This window comes from Schistocerca americana, chromosome 4 (assembly GCF_021461395.2).
Source record: "Schistocerca americana isolate TAMUIC-IGC-003095 chromosome 4, iqSchAmer2.1, whole genome shotgun sequence".
NCBI lineage: Eukaryota > Metazoa > Arthropoda > Insecta > Orthoptera > Acrididae > Schistocerca > Schistocerca americana.
The window spans coordinates 449130324-449148740 of NC_060122.1; the positions used below are offsets into that span (position 1 = coordinate 449130324).

Sequence of the window (18417 nt, forward strand, 5' to 3'; positions counted from 1 at the left end):
CTTTTAAAAAAAAAAAAAAAAAAAAAAAAAAAAAAAAAAAAAAAAAAAAAAAAAAAAAACCACACATGTATTTTCATACATGTTCAATGTTCTTCAACTTTTTACTTCCTGAGATATTAAAGCAATTATGTTATGAAAACAAGGTATCTTTTTCTTAACAACACAACAAAACAATGTGTTCACACTCTTCTTGGCTACATAAATAAAATAAAAATACAAGTCCGAGAAAAGTTCTGAAGATAAAGACCAAGACTGATGGCAGAATGTAGGTTCTGTATTATCACAGAATTTTTAAGTGACTAGGCAGATGAAATTGTGCCATATCAGCTATCATGGCCATCATGTTTAGTGCATTCCCTCCTTTTTTGCAAAAAGGTTTGACTGAAATGATAACATATGCCACATCATTATACTATTCTTACCAGTAGCTCTTTAAGGCCATTAAGAAATTCCACATAATCATTCAAATAATGTTACTTTGAAATCTCGGTTTACTGAAAAGTTTCAAGCGCTAACAATGTAGCTAGTTACATACTATACTAGCTGCAAAACATTGTTTACATGTGCACCTCATAATAACAACATACAGCCCTTTCTTTTGGAGGCAATCAGTAAATAAATGGATACAAACTAACACACACCTGTATCGTGTTTAATCATAACACTGCCATAATAATCCCCACTAACTACAGGCGGAGGTAGTGGAGCAGGAGGAGTCTGCGAGAAGTCACTGACAGCTGTTGGGCTGGCTGACGCTCCCAACATCATCTCATCTTCACCACCATCTCCAGATGCTACAGCCATTTTGCGTGTCTGCTGACCACGCATTTCAGTCACAATCAAACTATTGTTGTACCCTGGTTCAAAATTCACTCCCACTTCTTCAATAGTTTCTTCTTTATGATTGTTAAGCACTACCTATAACATTTTGGCATTTGCATATGAAAGTAAGATCACAAAATAATGAATTACAGTGCGTAAAACATGACCTCACACAGAGATAGAGAGAAGGTTATACTAGTTTTTTTTTATTATTTACATCATAGAATTTTATCCTATTTAAGATTTGTTTTATTACACCCGAAAATGAGAAACAGATTTCAAACAAGCACAAGATGATCGTGTGACTACATTTAACATCGATTATACAACAATCACTGTCAGGTATTTTATCTCGCCCAAATATTTCAAATAGATTTAAGAAAGCAATAATACATAGGAAAGGAAGAATACTGTCTCAATTAGTTTCTTCATCAGAGGGAGTTGAGGGAGAGAGGGAGAAGGAGAAAGAGAGGAGGAGGAGGAGGGGGGGGGGAGGGAGAGAGAGAGAGAGAGAGAGAGAGTGTGGATGCCCCCCAACGCTAAAAAGCAAAAGTAAATCAAGACTAGCAGATACAGCTTAAATGAGAGGAGGTAACATGGTACAAACATTTCAGTTCACATGACACACTTTTCACATTACTGATAAAACAATCGCTTTATATTTACTGGAAGAATTAGAAACTATTCTAGTCATGTTGTGATAACCAAAAGTCAACTGTAAGTGGGACACAAAGTTAGGACCCATTTTTAGCAGGCATATAAACCAAAAATGCAAACCATTTAACTATTAAGAATGAGTAAACTTATAAATTAAAATATAAATAACTTAGGAGTAAATGAGACCACTCACCTAATAGCATACTGTTGAGTGATCACCTTCACTTCTGCATTATTTATATTCTGCGTGTACTTCCCTTACAAAATTAAATGCCAACATATCCTATCTAAAACTGTATTTAAAAAAAAAACTTATAAAAATGCTACAAGCTATAAACTTACAGGTTCAGATGAGCGTTGAAGGACAAGTTCAAATGTATTCGGATCATACTGGTATGCATCTGCTAATTTTTGGAAAAGTTCTTGTACTGTAGTTGAGGCCGGAAGTAAAAGAGTGATCTTGTGCTGCGAACCCTGAGAAGCTAAAGTTGTCACATCTCGTACAGTGCATATTGCATTTCTCTCTTCTAACATACAGACCATGCCCTGAAGACACATCACAAAGTTTAAACCGCACTGTAAGCGTAAATGAACTGAAATAAGCCAGACAGAAAAATACAAGCTTCACAGTTACTCATCAGCTCTAAATTTATCTTTCACCATAAGAAAAAGTGTGGCAATGCAGAAAATATCACATCACTTGCCAAAAGCATGAGAAATTTGCAGTACTTCCAATACTATAAGGGCACATTGTTAAAATTAGAAATGCAGTTAATATGGGCAGAAGTGCGTATTTTAACTATTAACAACTGTTCTTTTACTAGTAACAAGACACAAGCCTATTTAGCTTTCTATTTCACATGTATGACTTTTACAACACTGTACACAAAGCAGAACAAAAAGTACTGCACAACATCACCTTTACAGGTTTTTGCCTCACAGAAGATATGTATTGGCTTTACTTCCTAAAGGAAATGCTAGTAATATAGTGGTCTACATACAAACACTAACTGAAGCAACTGAGCTGCTTCCTATTGGCTTCCTGCCAATTAGTTAAGAATCCCCCCAGAAGGTGGCAGTTTGAGGAAGGTTTGGGAGGAACTACGCTATTTTTAGACAAGCCAAATTTAGTGAAGAGCAGTTCACACACTCAAAGAGAATTTGAATTTTTACACAAGGCTGCAGTTTGAATGGGCGACAGAAAAACAGCCACAAGATGATAAAAATATTTTAAAAAGATATCCGTAAGGGCTGAATATTTAACATTCTTGTATTCTAACATGCACAAAATGTACTACTACAATAGCAATAAACCTACCTGCAAAGAGATTATGCACCACACTCACACCAATGACAACTATTAAACGTTACTGAAAGAGAAGAAAAAACAAAGCTGAGTAACGCAACACAAATGCACCCAACATTGAGAACATATGGAAAGAGTAAGTGAATACTGTTATAACTTACATTCATTCAAGTTATTTTTATTACAGTAATTTAAAGAAAAAAAAAACTCTGAAAATACTTTACTGAACAAGTAACACTTCATATGTACCGGCAAGTAAAATGAAGCATTAGTCTTTTGAATGCATCATGCTATGAACTGAATATTTGTTTCTATATCGAGGATACCTACTCATACTGAAGTACTTACCACAATTTCAAAACTGTCAAAACCACACTACAGAATCTACTTTTACACTTTCTCAGTTATTTTAATGGAAAGAAAACACATTAAGGATCAATAATTTGAATGGAAAGTAAATACATTAAGGACTAAGAACATGAATAATCTGTCACACTACATAGAGAAAATACAAACAGAGAGTTTAGAAAATTCAAAATAACATTGATACACAACATAATGTTACTCCATTCACAATTTAACATATTTGTAAATTTCTGTTATATACAAAACAAAGACCAGTTCTTTTACATAACAAACATTTAAAAAATGGGCAACTTCAGAAACAGCTGCAAAATATTATCTTAAACAACACCAACAATTATAACAATTACACTCCAGCTGTTAACCTAATACAATGTCTGTGCATTCATGCCTGAATTAGTATTAATTTTCCTGGAAAATAAGTTTTCCATGCATGTATTTGTTACAACAAAGGGAAACATTTCATATTTCTAATAACTGCAAAAGAGTAACTAATACGATAATGTGGAGTGAATAAAAATATGGTGTAATGACAGAAAACCACTCATGATGTAGAAACAACACAACAGTGAACATGCAAAGATCGCCCCCCCCCCCCCCCCCCACACACACACACACACACACACACACACACACACACACACACACACACACACACACACAATGGATTGATCATTCTTTGTCTTTAAAGTCACAGTTATTTCTTAATGTGCTAATGGAAAATATGTCCTGTGAAAAAAACTCAAACTTTTATAAGTGAACTGCAGTAACCTTTATCATAGGCCTACACAGTTGAGCCAGTTTACTTTAATGGTAACCACATACTGCTTACAACAAGAAGGCTTAGGTGATCAACAGAAAGCAATAACATTTGTTGATACTATAAACCAGCAATAATTTATCAAAGTGTCAGCATTAACATCTTCACAAAATGTATCACTTTAGTACAGACACCTGTGAGAATGTTATTGCTTATGTATTCAATTGTTATCAGCCATCTTTTATATACTTAATTTTATTATCTTTCTGCATAATAAGATTTAAGATTCATTCAGTTCCTTCTTCATTGGCTTTCAGCATTAAATGAAGTGTTCAATACCACTTCAACTTGCGACAACACAGTCACTTTCCAAACTAAATTAGACCTAGGGCTACTCTACAAATCAGTCACCAAAACATACATAGAAAAAAAGTGTAGAAATGAATGAAATATTTTCAGTGCTCTTTTCTCTTCCTGTTTGGGCACATGGTGTCACATCCTCATTGAATTACGAGATGAAGCTGATATCCAGCATCAGTAGATCTTTAGTTAATTGTTGACATTCAAAAAGATCTTACCCGTTTTTGAGTGCTTGGCAAATTTTTCTTTGCAAACAAGATGGCTCAAAAATTTGCATTAAATTTTGCTTGAAAATGGAATAAAGTGCAGCACCACACTTGATGTGCTGACTGTGGCTTTAGACAAATCTACTATGAGTAAGACAAAAGTTTACGAGTGGTATAAGGGTTTCAAAGAAGATCGAGAAGACGTTGGAGACTACAGCTGCCCTGCACGCCCTAGCATATCTATTTATTACTGATGATGATATGAAAGAAAGAAAATGGCTCTGGAAAATAGCCTAATCACCATCAGAGAGGTTGCTGACAATTTAGAAATATCTTTCGGCTCACATCAAACAATTTTTTTTTTTTTTTTTTTTGATGTTTTGGGCATGGAACTTGTACCAGCAAAGTTCGCTTCAAATTTGTTGAATTTCTAGCACAAATGTCATCATGTGTACATTACTCAGAAATTGCTCAAGGAAGTCGACAACAATCCACAAGCTTCTAAAGGAGGTTATAACATGAGACAAAACACTGGTAAATGTCAGAACCAATGCCCAATCATGCCTGAAGATCAAAGACCGAAAAAAATTCGACAAGTTCGATCATGTGTGAAGGTCCTTCCTACTGTTTGCTTCAATTAAAACGGGATAGTGCATCATGAGTTCCTGTATTATGGTTGTACAGTCAATAAGGAATACTACCTGGAAGTTATGCAATATCTGTGTGAAGCAATTTGAAGAAAACAACTAGAACTGTGGCAAAATCATTCATGAAAACTGAATCACAATAATGCCCCTACTCACACTTCACCGACTGTTCAATTATGTTGCCTCAGCTTAAGCCACAGCCACGGCATTTGCCACACATGACACCCTGCGACTTCTTTCTATTTCTGAAGCTGAAGAGAATCATGGAAGGACATCATTTTGACACCGTTACTGATATAAAAACAGAGTCGCTGAAGGAGCTGAATCTCCAAAAGAAAAAGCAAGTTCCAGAAGCGCTTTCAAAATTGGAAAAAGTACCAGAGCAAGTGTCATATCCGAGGGGTATTACTTTGAAGGGGACAAAGTTGATATTGACAATAAATAAACAAAGATTCTTTATGAAAAACAAAAAATAAATCCCATTACTTTTTGAGCATACCTTTTATTAGAACAGGTACCAAAGTACATACACTAAAAACAAAGTTCTATGTATGAAATTCTTATGCATCCAGATGGATACGTCCGCAGCTCGTTGTCTACAGGGTAGCATTGCTGCCTTTGGATCACAGGGTCCAGGGTTCAATTCCCAGCTGGATCAGTGATTTTCACTGCCCGGGGACTGGTTATTTTTGTTGTCATCATCACTTCATCATCATTCATGAAAATGGAGAGTGAACTGTGCAAAACCATGGGAATTTGTATGGGTGCTGATAACTGGGCACCCCATAAACCAATCAATCATCACCGCCATCCAGATAGATAAAATACTGAAGTTACAGCAGTAGGCGGGTAAGTTAATCAAAAAGCTAAATTCTTCCCACTCCGTTGAGAAAGTCAGCTAAAACACTCTTCAATAAGTAATTCACTCTACCGAGACTGATTGAAGGACTCAAGGGCAACGAGTAGTAATGGAAGGGGATAACACCACAACCCTGTCACATTTCAATTCCTTCATCTTTCTTAACATAATGGAATTAGTGCAAGAGGCGTAGCAGCAACTTCACTAGCTGGGAATCACCAATGGGTGTCCTTAGTATTTGCGGCGATGAATGACAATATAAGTTATGAGTTACCTGAAACAAACTGTGTGTCAGCCAAGGAATGTTGCAAAATAGGGACCAACTAAATGAGGCAGTGCAGCAGTTACGACAGTGACCTCGTATTTGGGAGGATGGAGCTGCTCTGTCTGGCTACCCTGATTTGGGATTTTCGAGCTTTTCGTAAATCCCTTAAGCAAATGTCAGACTGGTTCTTTAATCAAGGGCACGGACAATCACCTGTGCTATTCTCATGAACCATGCCAGCATTCTGTGTGTCGATCTGCATTGTATTATGATGATGATACTAAGATGAGTAATGATAAATAAATAAGAAACATTCTAATTACGTCACTGTGCAGATCAAATTATTAGCATAATTTGGATGCAATCACTTAATAATGTTTTATGGTATAATCTACTCAAAGCAAGGTAAGATCGCGTACGTGTGCGCGCGCGCACGCGCGCGCACGCACGCGCACACGCACACACACACACACACACACACACACACATGTGAAGTCATTAAAATATTTACCTCAATATTTTGACTTAGGGATGTAACTTTAGTTAATCACTAATGTCAACTTTAAAGTGATGTTAGATACTTTACTATTTGTATATATCACAATAATGTTCTCCACAAATAATTCCCACACTTCCCAATATGAATAGGTTCCCAGGAAATAGTGAAGAATGTAATACAAACCACCAGTTTTACCTGTGATTCTACCTGTGAACTTTACCATTTCACAACCAGTTAGTGTCTTTCAATCTAAACTATATCCCTGATGACCTTACGCAGGTCAGTCGGGTACCATAATCATCATTTTTAAAAAAAGAGGTGGGAGGGGGCGCAACAGGTATGTGTCTCGTACACAGTGCAAGCCATCAGTACATTCTTTGAAGGTTGGCACCATATGTTACACAAACAGTACCCAGTGTTTCTGTTTGTGTATTGTTTACAAAACATTTAGTTTTGTTGGTTAGTAAGGTTGTGGTAAACGGCCTATCCTGAAGCACACACTGATGTCAAGGTCAGATTGTTGGAAGATGACAGTCTGGTTGTAAGTTAGTAAATATACATTGTGGATTAGGCTTACATAGCTCCATTGACATCCCTCATTAAAACACATACTAGTTAAGCAATGCGATACCATGCCAACAGACTAATGATGTCATTAACATCGCAAAATACAAGCCCTAATTAACATTCAATGGGTAACTGAACTACCATGATGAAAACTTTAGCAAAATAAAATCTGGCAAACAGAGAGGACCTTCACGAGAATAGAGGGTACGGGCCTAGTAGGTTCTCATCATAAAAGCCTTCAAAAGCAGGAAGTTCCAACTAAGCACCGCAACCTTTGCAGTAGGGCTTCTGAAGTGTTTCCATAAAAATAATAATAATTTGGTTTGTTTGCTTTTTGAGTGAAGGTAATGCGTGTGCACTTGTAGTGGTATCTAGTGTGTCGACAAGTAAGGGTTATTAATTTTCCAGTGTGGTGCATGACAAATCATACTATGTAACTCATTTTCTTTTTATTTAATAATAATCAGTTTGACGGTTTGTTATGTCAAATGCTGTTTGTCTTCTGTGATTTGTATTTCATTACCATCATGGAAAATTTTTAAAATGAAAGTACAAAACATGATATTTCAAATGTGCAATGCAGTTCTGAAGACATGCACAGTATTGAGAAAACTGAGAAAAGTGTGTTACAGGTAGTGGCAATACTATGGATGGCTTTTACACCAGACCCAGAGCTGTGATGCATAGACAGGCTCCTCATGCTAGCTGAACACACTACTTAATTCACCAAGAAGCACTGGTAACAAAATGCATGCAACCTGTGCTACATGAAGTTCTTCAATCACTTGACAATATGGGGAACTTCACTAAAAGTTGGCCACTTTAGTCGAGATGTTTTTAACAAATTTGTGTTGATTTGGGGGCTGAGCACATTTCCCTAATTTATTGGAGAGATTCTCACTGGCTTTCATGTGTGAATGTCGTGAAAAGGGTGTATTATCTCAGGAATGAACTTCACACTTACTTTGTTCAAGAGAAACACTGAATTTTCAAGAAGTTCGTAGAGAGCGACTTTTTACTGAAGTCGCCGTACTTTGAAAAACTCAATTCTTTGAATGGATCCCATCCCTTCAAGTTAATGAGAACAATGTGCTACTACAAGACAAAATTTCAGCCTGCAGAAAGAAACTAATATATCATGGAAGAAAAAGGTGGTTGATAAAAATGTACATTATATCTTCCCTGTTTTTCAAACAGTTTTAGAAGACAATAACTTTCATTTGAATGCAGAATTCAAGTCTGTGTTTGTGGATCATTTAACTGAACACAATGATTACTTTCTGAAGTACTTTCAAGAACAAGTTGAGCAACACAACTGGATCAAAGATCCTTTCAGTACAGGCCTTCCTTCAATGCTTACCATTGAGAACAAGAGCAATTTACTGTTATTTGTTCACACTCCACACTAAATTCAAAGTCTGTATCCTCCATCACTGTTTGAGTTTTGGAGCTTGATTAAACAGAAGTATCTGCAAGCAGCTAACAAGGCCCTACAAGTTTTGATCGCTTTTGTAATGTCCTACATATCGGAGGTGCGTTTTTCAATGTTACCCGTCATCAACACAAAATGAAGATCATGAGTGAACGTGGAGAATTAGATGTGGGTTTCAGTTTCCAATCTTGTGCTGAGATGCAAAGAACTGATTATGAAGAAGCAAGCCCATAGATTCTGTAGAAAGAATAAGATGTATCAACATTAAAAGTGTACTAAAATGTTTTACATCAACAACTGATAAAGAAATTGCTACTCTTATTCATTTTTTAAAACTTATGTTTATTTACACCACATTTCGAGTACAATGTCACATGCAAAAGGAGCCGCAGGTGTTTACGTACAGGTCAAGGGAGCCATGTATCCATAAAATCTGAAAACCACTCATCATCTGCAAACACACTGAAATAGGGATTTTGATCTGGGGTGTAAATTATCTATGAAATGCACAACAGACATAAAAAAAAGATTGTCACGACACATTTGTTGGCTTCATCAACCCACATCAAACCCTTTACCTTCCAATCTAAATCAGGTCTCCAGCTACACTATAAATCAGTGTGACCTGAAAAAAATTTTTGAATTAAAACTGCTTTTTGTTGCAACACGTACTAGCGTTGCCAACTCACAACAGAACTGTCGCCTTCCAACCCACACTACACCTCAGGCTACTCTACAGTTTGATCTGTTACCACAATGTCAAACAGAAAAATATATTAATTTAGTACACAACAAACTCTTGAACGTCATTACCCTTGCTATCTCCACTAGATCTATTCAAGTTTATCAACATGACCTAAGTGATCACTTGCACAAAATAAACAATGTATGAAAACATACACCAATTTCTAAAAATGGAACAGACAGCATTTACATAAAATACGATTCCACACTACAGAGAATATACCAAGGTCTCATTCTGGTCACTATACCTAAATGCCTATTTTCCAAGTGCTGCCTGATATTTTCAAGTTTTTAAAATGTTTGAAGGTTTTAACAACAACAACAACACCCAGGCCCAAAAACCTCCTATCCCATACAGGTCCAGGTTATTGTTCTGCAAATTAGGCCAACTTAATGTTTTCATCCTTGAGCTGGTGCAGTCTCCTGCTTTATTTCATTAATTTTTGACACTAGAACAAATTCTATTTGGATCCTACATTTCCAGTGATTTCCATAATTTTAACAGCTGGTCTGATTTCGGCCCATGAATCACTCTTATCAAACCAACCACATCAGTCCTCTTCTGACAACTTTTTCATTTTATATACCGTCATGGGTCCTATCCTTTCCTGTTACTTTTTATTTCTCCGAAACCATGTTCAACCCAATATGCAGCATCAACTGTTATGATGAACAGCTCTCTCTATCGATTAAATGTATTTGATCTACTGTCATTTAGCTTCACTGTCAGATTCATTCCCAAGCAATCCATACTGCATTCATATTTGTTGTTCTCATGTTGATAAATTGTATGTTCTGAGTCATCAATGGCATTCACAATTCTGATTTTGTTGCCCATGCTTCACTTTTCTCAGTAACCAAGTCTTTTAACTGAAGCAAGGAAAGCTTTGCAAACAATTCTGGAGGAGAGAATATCACCATTTCAACGTCCCGTCGACAACAAGGTCACTAGAGAGAGAGCACAAGCTTGGGTTAGGGAAGAATGGTGAAGGAAATACGAACTGCCCTTTCAAAGGAAAAGTAATTTAGGGAAATCACAGGAAAGCTAAATCAGAATGGCTGGACGCAGCTTTAAAAAATTATCCTCACGAATGTGTGTCCAGTGTGCACAGGAAACAATTTTTCTAATATGTACTCATGCTTTTCCTAACAATAAAAAGACACAAACACGACAGAGGCTGTTGTTCTGTATGGTCATCCTAATATAGTTTATACTAAATCATTTCCAGCAAATGACAGGCCAGTTCCTTCAACAATACAATGGCCAACTACTTGTCCTGTTTTCTAGCAAATACACTTTCAAATGTCTGCACATATGACATATGTTTTCCTTGCATTAAGCTCGAAGGTGCTTTACCTTGGACAAATAGGTAACTAAAATTAAGTAGATCTCATAGCATTAAACACAGTTTTGTGTACTTACAAAACACATCAATTACTTCCCAAGTTTTTCTTAATTGTTTGGACACCAGAATCATCTAAAATAAATATGTTCCCAACACAGTGGCATGCACATTGCCTACAACAACGAGCATTTAAGATAACTGTCACTGTTAACACTCCCAAAATAGTGCAATAAAACTAAAATGTGGAATGGACTGCGAATGGGCGAGGAGGGCAGAAGGAGTGGAGTACTCCACACATATAACTCACAAGACAATACTTGTGCCTACATTGCAAACACTGGAATGAAAATTTAAAGTAGCTGCTGCAGATTGATTCACAGTAAGTGACAACAACAAAATGACTCTTACAGAACTGTTGAGACTGGGGGTTCTCTTAAGTAATAGAATACCAGCAAGGACAACATGAAATTAACTTTCCTGAAATACCTATTCTACCCAATGAAATGGTGTCAACATGTCATTCCACCTTTCATCAAAAGGCAAGTTACACTAACAACCAGAAATAAAATGGTTAATCAGACTCAGTAGAAGTTACATATTTGACACCTCTTGCATTTTTCAATATGATTCAGATGGTAACAGTACACTTTGGTAGTGATCAAACTGTTAACACAATCAGATTTTCCGCTTTCACATTCAATGGCTTCACCAACTCACAACCTGTCACCCTCCCACCTACCTTAGACCTCATACTGTGCTAAACATCAGTCTATCACCACAACCAACAACTGTCAAACTCTAGTGATGTCTTGGGGGTGAAGAGTCAGGGGTTGCATTTAAGGGAAAGGAGCTAGGAACAAAACGAGAGACAGTACTGTAAATACGAATATAACAGATCTCTAGCCCGTTTCTGATTTTGAACCTCAACAAATTTACGGTCCCAAGACTGACACATGAAACGTCTCACTTAGTACAGTAATACATAAAATATTCAAACAAAAATTGGATTTCCTCTGGTGTCATTCATATTTTTTTCCGTCATTAAATTTTGACATTACGATGGCTAACGGAACGGAAAAGTTTCTTCGACAAAGGCCATGAAACCTGCAATACTCGTCAGCAACTGATAATGGATTAGTTAAGAAAATTCTAAATTGGCTACGAGAAGCGAAGTAAGAGTAATCAGACCTGTAATCAACAGCTGTTTAAGTGAATGCATTTGTTCTGCTCTGTTGGTGATATTACAATACTGTTGACTACATGGCGTGCTTTCCCCCTAATCATTTTACAGCTAATTTATGACAACACAAAGTGCTATGCAGTAAATCTGATTGATTTTCACAGTCCAAATCAGAATACGTGTGGTCTAAAGAAATTACACTCAAATACTGCTTTGGCTCTTAAAAGTTAACGCAGGGAATGGAATGACTGATGTCCGCCAACAGAAGCGAAAATGCCGGAGGGCGTGGCATAATGCACGCACTAAACAAATGTTATTTCTACTTTAGTTTTCGGCACTAATCATTTAAAATATGCACTATAAACAACGATGTGTGAGATAATTGGCTACAAGGAGCTTATTAGCGTACTTTCCAGTCGACGATCAGTCCTCAAACACAACAGTGATTCCTCCATCACACATTTACATAGTGACATAAAAGCAAATCAAATGCCAAAACACTCACATAATTTTTGTATTGACAATAACGCAATTAAATATTCACACACCCTTGACTGTAAAGCCATCACATGTGTTCTCCCTAAGTTTTCATTCCGCATCACAACGCCATTTTCCGCTGGACGGAATGTCTTTGCTACAGATACGTCCCAGCGCAGTGTTCAACACTCTAGTTCAACGTCAAAAATAGCTTTGCGAGATAAGCACATTTAATACGTAAATCCTAGTAGCCAACATTTTTCAGCCATATAAACAAAAATTTCAAAGTAAAATTAAGTATATATAATGGAGACGGAAGACTAAGACGAATTGTACAAACTGTCGCAGTGTCATACTTTAATATTCGGTCGCCCTAAACGTCCAAAATGCTTAATAATACTTCAGAAAATAAATAAATACAAAGTGTTATTAAGTAAGTCTGTTAAGAAATACATAATTTCACTGTTTAAAATTTACTGATCTGCTATTACACATAAAATGGTACCAAATTCATTAGCAATCACTGACGCCGCAGACCTATTTCATTCACTGAAACCGAGCGAGGTGGCGCAGTGGTTAGCACAGTGATCGCGCATTCGGTAGGACGATGGTTCAATCCCGCGTCCGGCCATCCTGATTTAAGTTTTCCGTGATTTCCCTAAATCGCTTCAATCAAATACCGGAATGGTTCCTTTGACAGGGCACGGCCGACTTCCTTCTCCATCCTTCCCCAATCCAATGAGACGGATGACCTTGCTGTTTGGTTTCTTTCCCCCAAATCAATCGAATCCAATCACTTATTGAAATAACGAAAAATGTGGTATCCATACTTTTTTTCTTTTTTTGTTCTACAGTTCTAGAGTTGTCGTTTCTTCGCTAGACAAATTCTTGACGTGAAATGCAAGCACATACAACATGTAGGAATATACACAGCATTACAGGTGCCGCACATTTTGTAAACTGCAAGATAAAGTCTATAGGATAGACACGACATCGCGGAGTCGCAGGCCGACATGGTGCAGCGTCGCAAGGGGAACGAACTAACAGTACAATCTTCGCGACTGAATATTCTGCACACATCTTGTGCTATCGAAAATCTGTTATAACTATAATACCATAACACAGTTTTACGTTAGACAGTATTATTTGTTTCCAGCAAGTTTATAACACACTCGTTTAAATACAACTAAATATTAGGCAGGAGCATAAGTTCGTAGCGTTTTTCAATAAGTTTAAGAAGCATAACAGACTAGCCATCAATAATATATTCTCTTTCACTATTTACAACAGTCGGCCAATGTAGGGGTAAATTTTCGATTCCGCGACTGTAGAAATCACGTTGTTTTGAGGCGAAGAATTCTTCCAGCCATGTTCGGAGCGCAATTTCATCCGGAAAGGAAGTAGCTGAAAGGTTGTTCGGCAGAGAGCGGAAGAGGTGACAATCTGAGGGCGCAAGGTTAGGTGGATAAGGTGGCTACGGAATGACTTCCCAACCCAACTCCTGTCTAATGTGTTCTGACAGTCTAGCAGAATGCTGGCGGTCGTTGTCGTGGAGTAGCATCACTTCATGCATCCTTGCTGGTCATTGTTCTCGTATTGCGTCTGCAAGACAGTTGTTGACACCAAATGTCATCAGTGATGGTTGCATCCCAAGGAGGTAATTCGTAGTACACCATACGGTCGCTGTTACACTATATGGATAAAATTGTCTTCTGTGGATGCACCCAGGTCTTTGTACGGGGAACTGCTGCTTTGTTTGGGCTCAGCCATTCCTTACTTTTGCGGAAGTTAGCATAAGGCACTATTTATCGCCACCAGTAACGATACAGAATAGGTAAGGTCGGCGTTGTTCACGAGCCAATCGATGACGAGCAGCCCGCATCTCGTGGTCGTGCGGTAGCGTTCTCGCTTCCCACGCCCGGGTTCCCGGGTTCGATTCCCGGCGGGGTCAGGGATTTTCTCTGCCTCGTGATGGCTGGGTGTTGTGTGCTGTCCTTAGGTTAGTTAGGTTTAAGTAGTTCTAAGTTCTAGGGGACTGATGACCATAGATGTTAAGTCCCATAGTGCTCAGAGCCATTTGAACCATTTGATGACGAGCAAGCAGAGATGTACAAATGGCCACCAACTGATTTCTAAGATTTTGGCTGAGAGCATGCAGTACGCAAAGACCCCACTTTTGAACCTTCTGCATTGCATGCAAATGTTGTACTATGGTGGAATGATCACAGTTCATCACATTTGCCAGTTATCGCGTGGTGTAGTGATGTGGGTCATTGTGGATTAATGTGTTTAAACGATCTTCATCAAACCCCAAAGGTCTTTCTGAACATGGAGGGTCACCAATGTCAAAACAATCCTCCTTAAAATGAGAAAATCGTTTTTGCAGTGATCTATCCAGTGGCATTATCTCCACACACGAATCAAATGTTTCTGGCTCCGATCACTGTTGTCAACTTTCCACTGAACTGAAACAGAAGAATATGTCGGAAAGCTTCCGTTTCTCCACTTGGCATTCCATTTTCTAGCGTCCACAGCTCCAGCCATTATCTCGAAATGACAAAAGACAATATGTTAAGTCAAAGCCCAACAGTAAACTACAGATACAAAATAGCAATCTATAAATAAACCCACAATAACTGGAACACCGATGTGCAAAACAAAAACACTACAAAACTATGCACCAGCCTGTTACAATAAAGCAATGATTTCAGAAACCTATAAACTGAGTGATTAATATAATACATTCCATCATTTATGTGGTGAAAACAATACCCAGTGCGAATCGAAAGTGAAGGCTAAAGTTTCCGCTGAATATTGTGTACCGGTGCAGATTCCCGCCTGCGAGTGAAATGGTCCATCATCGTGAGTAGCGTTGTGTCGCACACGCCATGTGCATATGTGTACAAACACTGTGGCGTCAAACATTCCGCGCCAGACACCAGAGGGACTGCGTTTTATATATGTGTTTTGGTTTTGTTTGTTTTTTGATTTTGCTTTATATGTTTTTGTATCTTTCATTCCTAGTTATTAGTGCATAGTCACGGGATAATTCGAATGTATTGTTTATTGCAGATTAACCGTGAGTTGTGAGTTTGTATTCTTAGAAGCCATTATTTTTCTTCGTCGTTTCTCCTGTAACTGCATTCTAAAAAGTTTGTCGCTTTTGCATGCGGGAGTTTTTCGTGCAGCACAGTTTCACTATATTGAGTTCCATGCAGGAGTAAACCATCGAATGACAGTCAACCTGGTCTGTACCAACAAACTAGTTTCCCCGACGTGATCGCTTTGTAACATCATGAAGGAGATTTGCTAAACGATATACGTAACGGCTGTGACTGGTCTTGCCACATTGCGAGTGGCTGTACAGTTACCATCTTTCTGGCCACACAATCTGGCTTTGTAGGTGGAGGCTAGCTTTTTCTATTTCGGAATTTCAATGGACGCTGCCCAGTTTGAGCTGGTAGTAAGACAATTGGATCGCCAGTACTCTGTGGAGGTGCAGGATGTAATTATCTCACTGTCAGAAGCTAACTGCTATGACTGGCTTAAAATAGAATTGGAAAGCATTAGGATCGCATTGAGAAAGAATCTCACTCATGAAGATATTGGAGACATAAAGCCCTCGCAGTACTTTCAGCACCTAGAAAGCAAAGTGGAAGCAGGAACCATACTGGACAACTCATTGTGCTTGATACGGAGCAGTTGTTTACCACTGCCTGTCAAAGCAATCAAAGAATCCCTGGCTGACACATCCTTGGACATGGTAGCAGAACTGGCAGATAAAATCCAATACACGATGGTACTGGCCCCAGTCAGCACCACCACCATGCAATGTGCTAGCGTGACGCCAAATATTTCACATGCGGATTACGACGTCTTGGCACACTATTATCTCATTGTGACTCAAGCAATGACAGAGGCCAGAAACGATACCACCAATACTCATACAGCAGATCATCAACGACCGCTTTTGCAACCAGGCCTGTGTAGCAGGGTATCTACTGATATCATTGAGAATTCTGGTAGCAAGCACCCAGATGCTCAACCCCCCTGCGTTTACCCGTATGTCAGCTGCAGTCGGAAGTAGCCGCCACCTCTGATTTCCAGTCAGTGTGTCAGCGAGTGTTTGTTGGTAATTGGCAGTCCAGGCGGAAATATTTAATATACACTGGATCCAGTTTGTGTATTTATCCAGAGACCAAATGGTTCAAATAGCTCTGAGCACTATGGGACTTAATAGCTGTGGTCATCAGTCCCCTAGAACGTAGAACTACTTAAACTTAACTAACCTAAGGGCATCACACACATCCACGCCTGAGGCAGGATTTGAACCTGCAACTGTAGCAGTCACGCGGTTCCAGACTGAAGCGCCTGAACCGCACGGCCACACCGGCCGGCTATATCCAGAGACCATGTTCAACAGAAGATAAAACATCTGCATCATTCTATCTTACCTCTGTGAACAACTCAGTCATAACGACATATGGCTAGCATTAGATCTGGGTTTGTGTCGAGCTTTCACATGGGATTTCACCATCGTGTACACTGGCGAACGCACTATTGCAAAAGACTTTTTTGCCCTAATATAACCTGCAGTTGGACGTGAAGAACATGTGCCTGGTTGATAGCAGCACTCGCCTGACAGCGTCTGGATTTCAACAGGATGCAGCTGTGCACACTACCAAACTGATTCAAGTCATGGGTAGAGAGTATGTCTAACTGTTGCGCCGATTTCTGGCCCTGACATCAGGCCCGTCTAAGGAGGTAATGAATAACACTGTTCATAATGTCAAGACAGCCAATAAGCCTCCCACACCTTGCAGACTGTGACATTTGGCTCCAGACCTGCTGGCGATCACAAAGGCAGGGTTTGATGGTATGATCTGTGAGGGAGTCATGTGCCCACCCAGCAGTCCCCATTCCTCACTGTTGCATCTAGTGTACTAGACTCTACTAAATCATACACGCCAATACTCATGATGGAACTGGATATCTTGAAGATAGCTATAATTACTACTATGGGACTGTCTGAGTGAATGTTATGACGTCTGGTCTCCAGAATGTCGCAAAAACTTGCCAAAGGTTTACTGACTCAGATTATCTTTTTGGTTACCTATGTTGACGATATTCTGATTTTGTCAGCCTTGTCAGAGCAGCATCATCAAGATTTAGAAGAAGTGTTCAAACAGCTGGAATGACATGGAGTGGTCCTCAACACTGCTATATGTATCTTTGGTCAGACACAAGTGGATTTCCTGGGATATAGAGATCATACCTGAGACGGTGGAAGCTGTCTTGTGGATCGTATGGCCAAGCACCACCAAGGAATTACGATTTCTGGGAATGTTTAATTTCTACTGCCACCACCTGCCACACTCTGTTGAGCTACAAGAGCCACTAATTTCAGTGTTCTCTGGCCTGAAACATAAAGGAAACTGACGTTTGAGGCAGCCAAGAGTATCGTGGATGCTACATTGTTCACGCACCCTGAGCCTAATGCACCATTAGCACTGATAGTTGATACTTATCAGTCGGTGATTAGTATGGTGTCATAGAAATGGTGCGATGACACGTGGCAACCACTACCGTTCTTCTCATGAAAACTACATCCTCACAACAGAAGTGGAGTATGTATGACTGGGAACTTCTAGCTATGTATGAGGCCATTATATACATCAGACCTTAGCTGGAAACCAGATACTTTTTTATCTGTACTGATCACAAACCATTTACATACGCCTTTTGTCAGAACATCACGAACTGACAGCCAAGACAGCACAACCAGCTCATGTTCATCTCACGTTTTAGTTCCAATGTTTGGCATATCTTTGGTATTAACAATGTGGTAGCCAATTGTTTCTCTCAGGTAGGCACCACCTCCAGCACATTCAGTTACACTAATCTTAGCTAAAGCATACCAATTGGAC

General features: G+C 38.7%; 1 protein-coding gene across 3 annotated transcripts in view; it reads right to left on the reverse strand.

Moving 5' to 3' along the window:
* Positions 1-12660, reverse strand: part of LOC124612357 (ubiquitin carboxyl-terminal hydrolase 47) — a 161277-nt gene extending 148617 nt beyond the window's left edge. Inside the window, exons 1-4 of one of the 3 annotated variants that reach the window (XM_047140510.1) lie at positions 12562-12660; positions 2798-2849; positions 1822-2025; positions 642-918 (exon numbers count right to left, since the gene is read on the reverse strand). In XM_047140510.1, the coding sequence (XP_046996466.1) occupies positions 642-918; positions 1822-2022 (478 nt within the window). In that variant the 5' untranslated portion in view covers positions 2023-2025; positions 2798-2849; positions 12562-12660. Of the gene's footprint in view, positions 1-641; positions 919-1821; positions 2026-2398; positions 2542-2797; positions 2850-12518 lie in introns of those variants that run through there. The other 2 variants (XM_047140512.1, XM_047140511.1) reach the window with 2 other exon arrangements.
* Positions 12661-18417: the final 5757 nt, after the last annotated feature.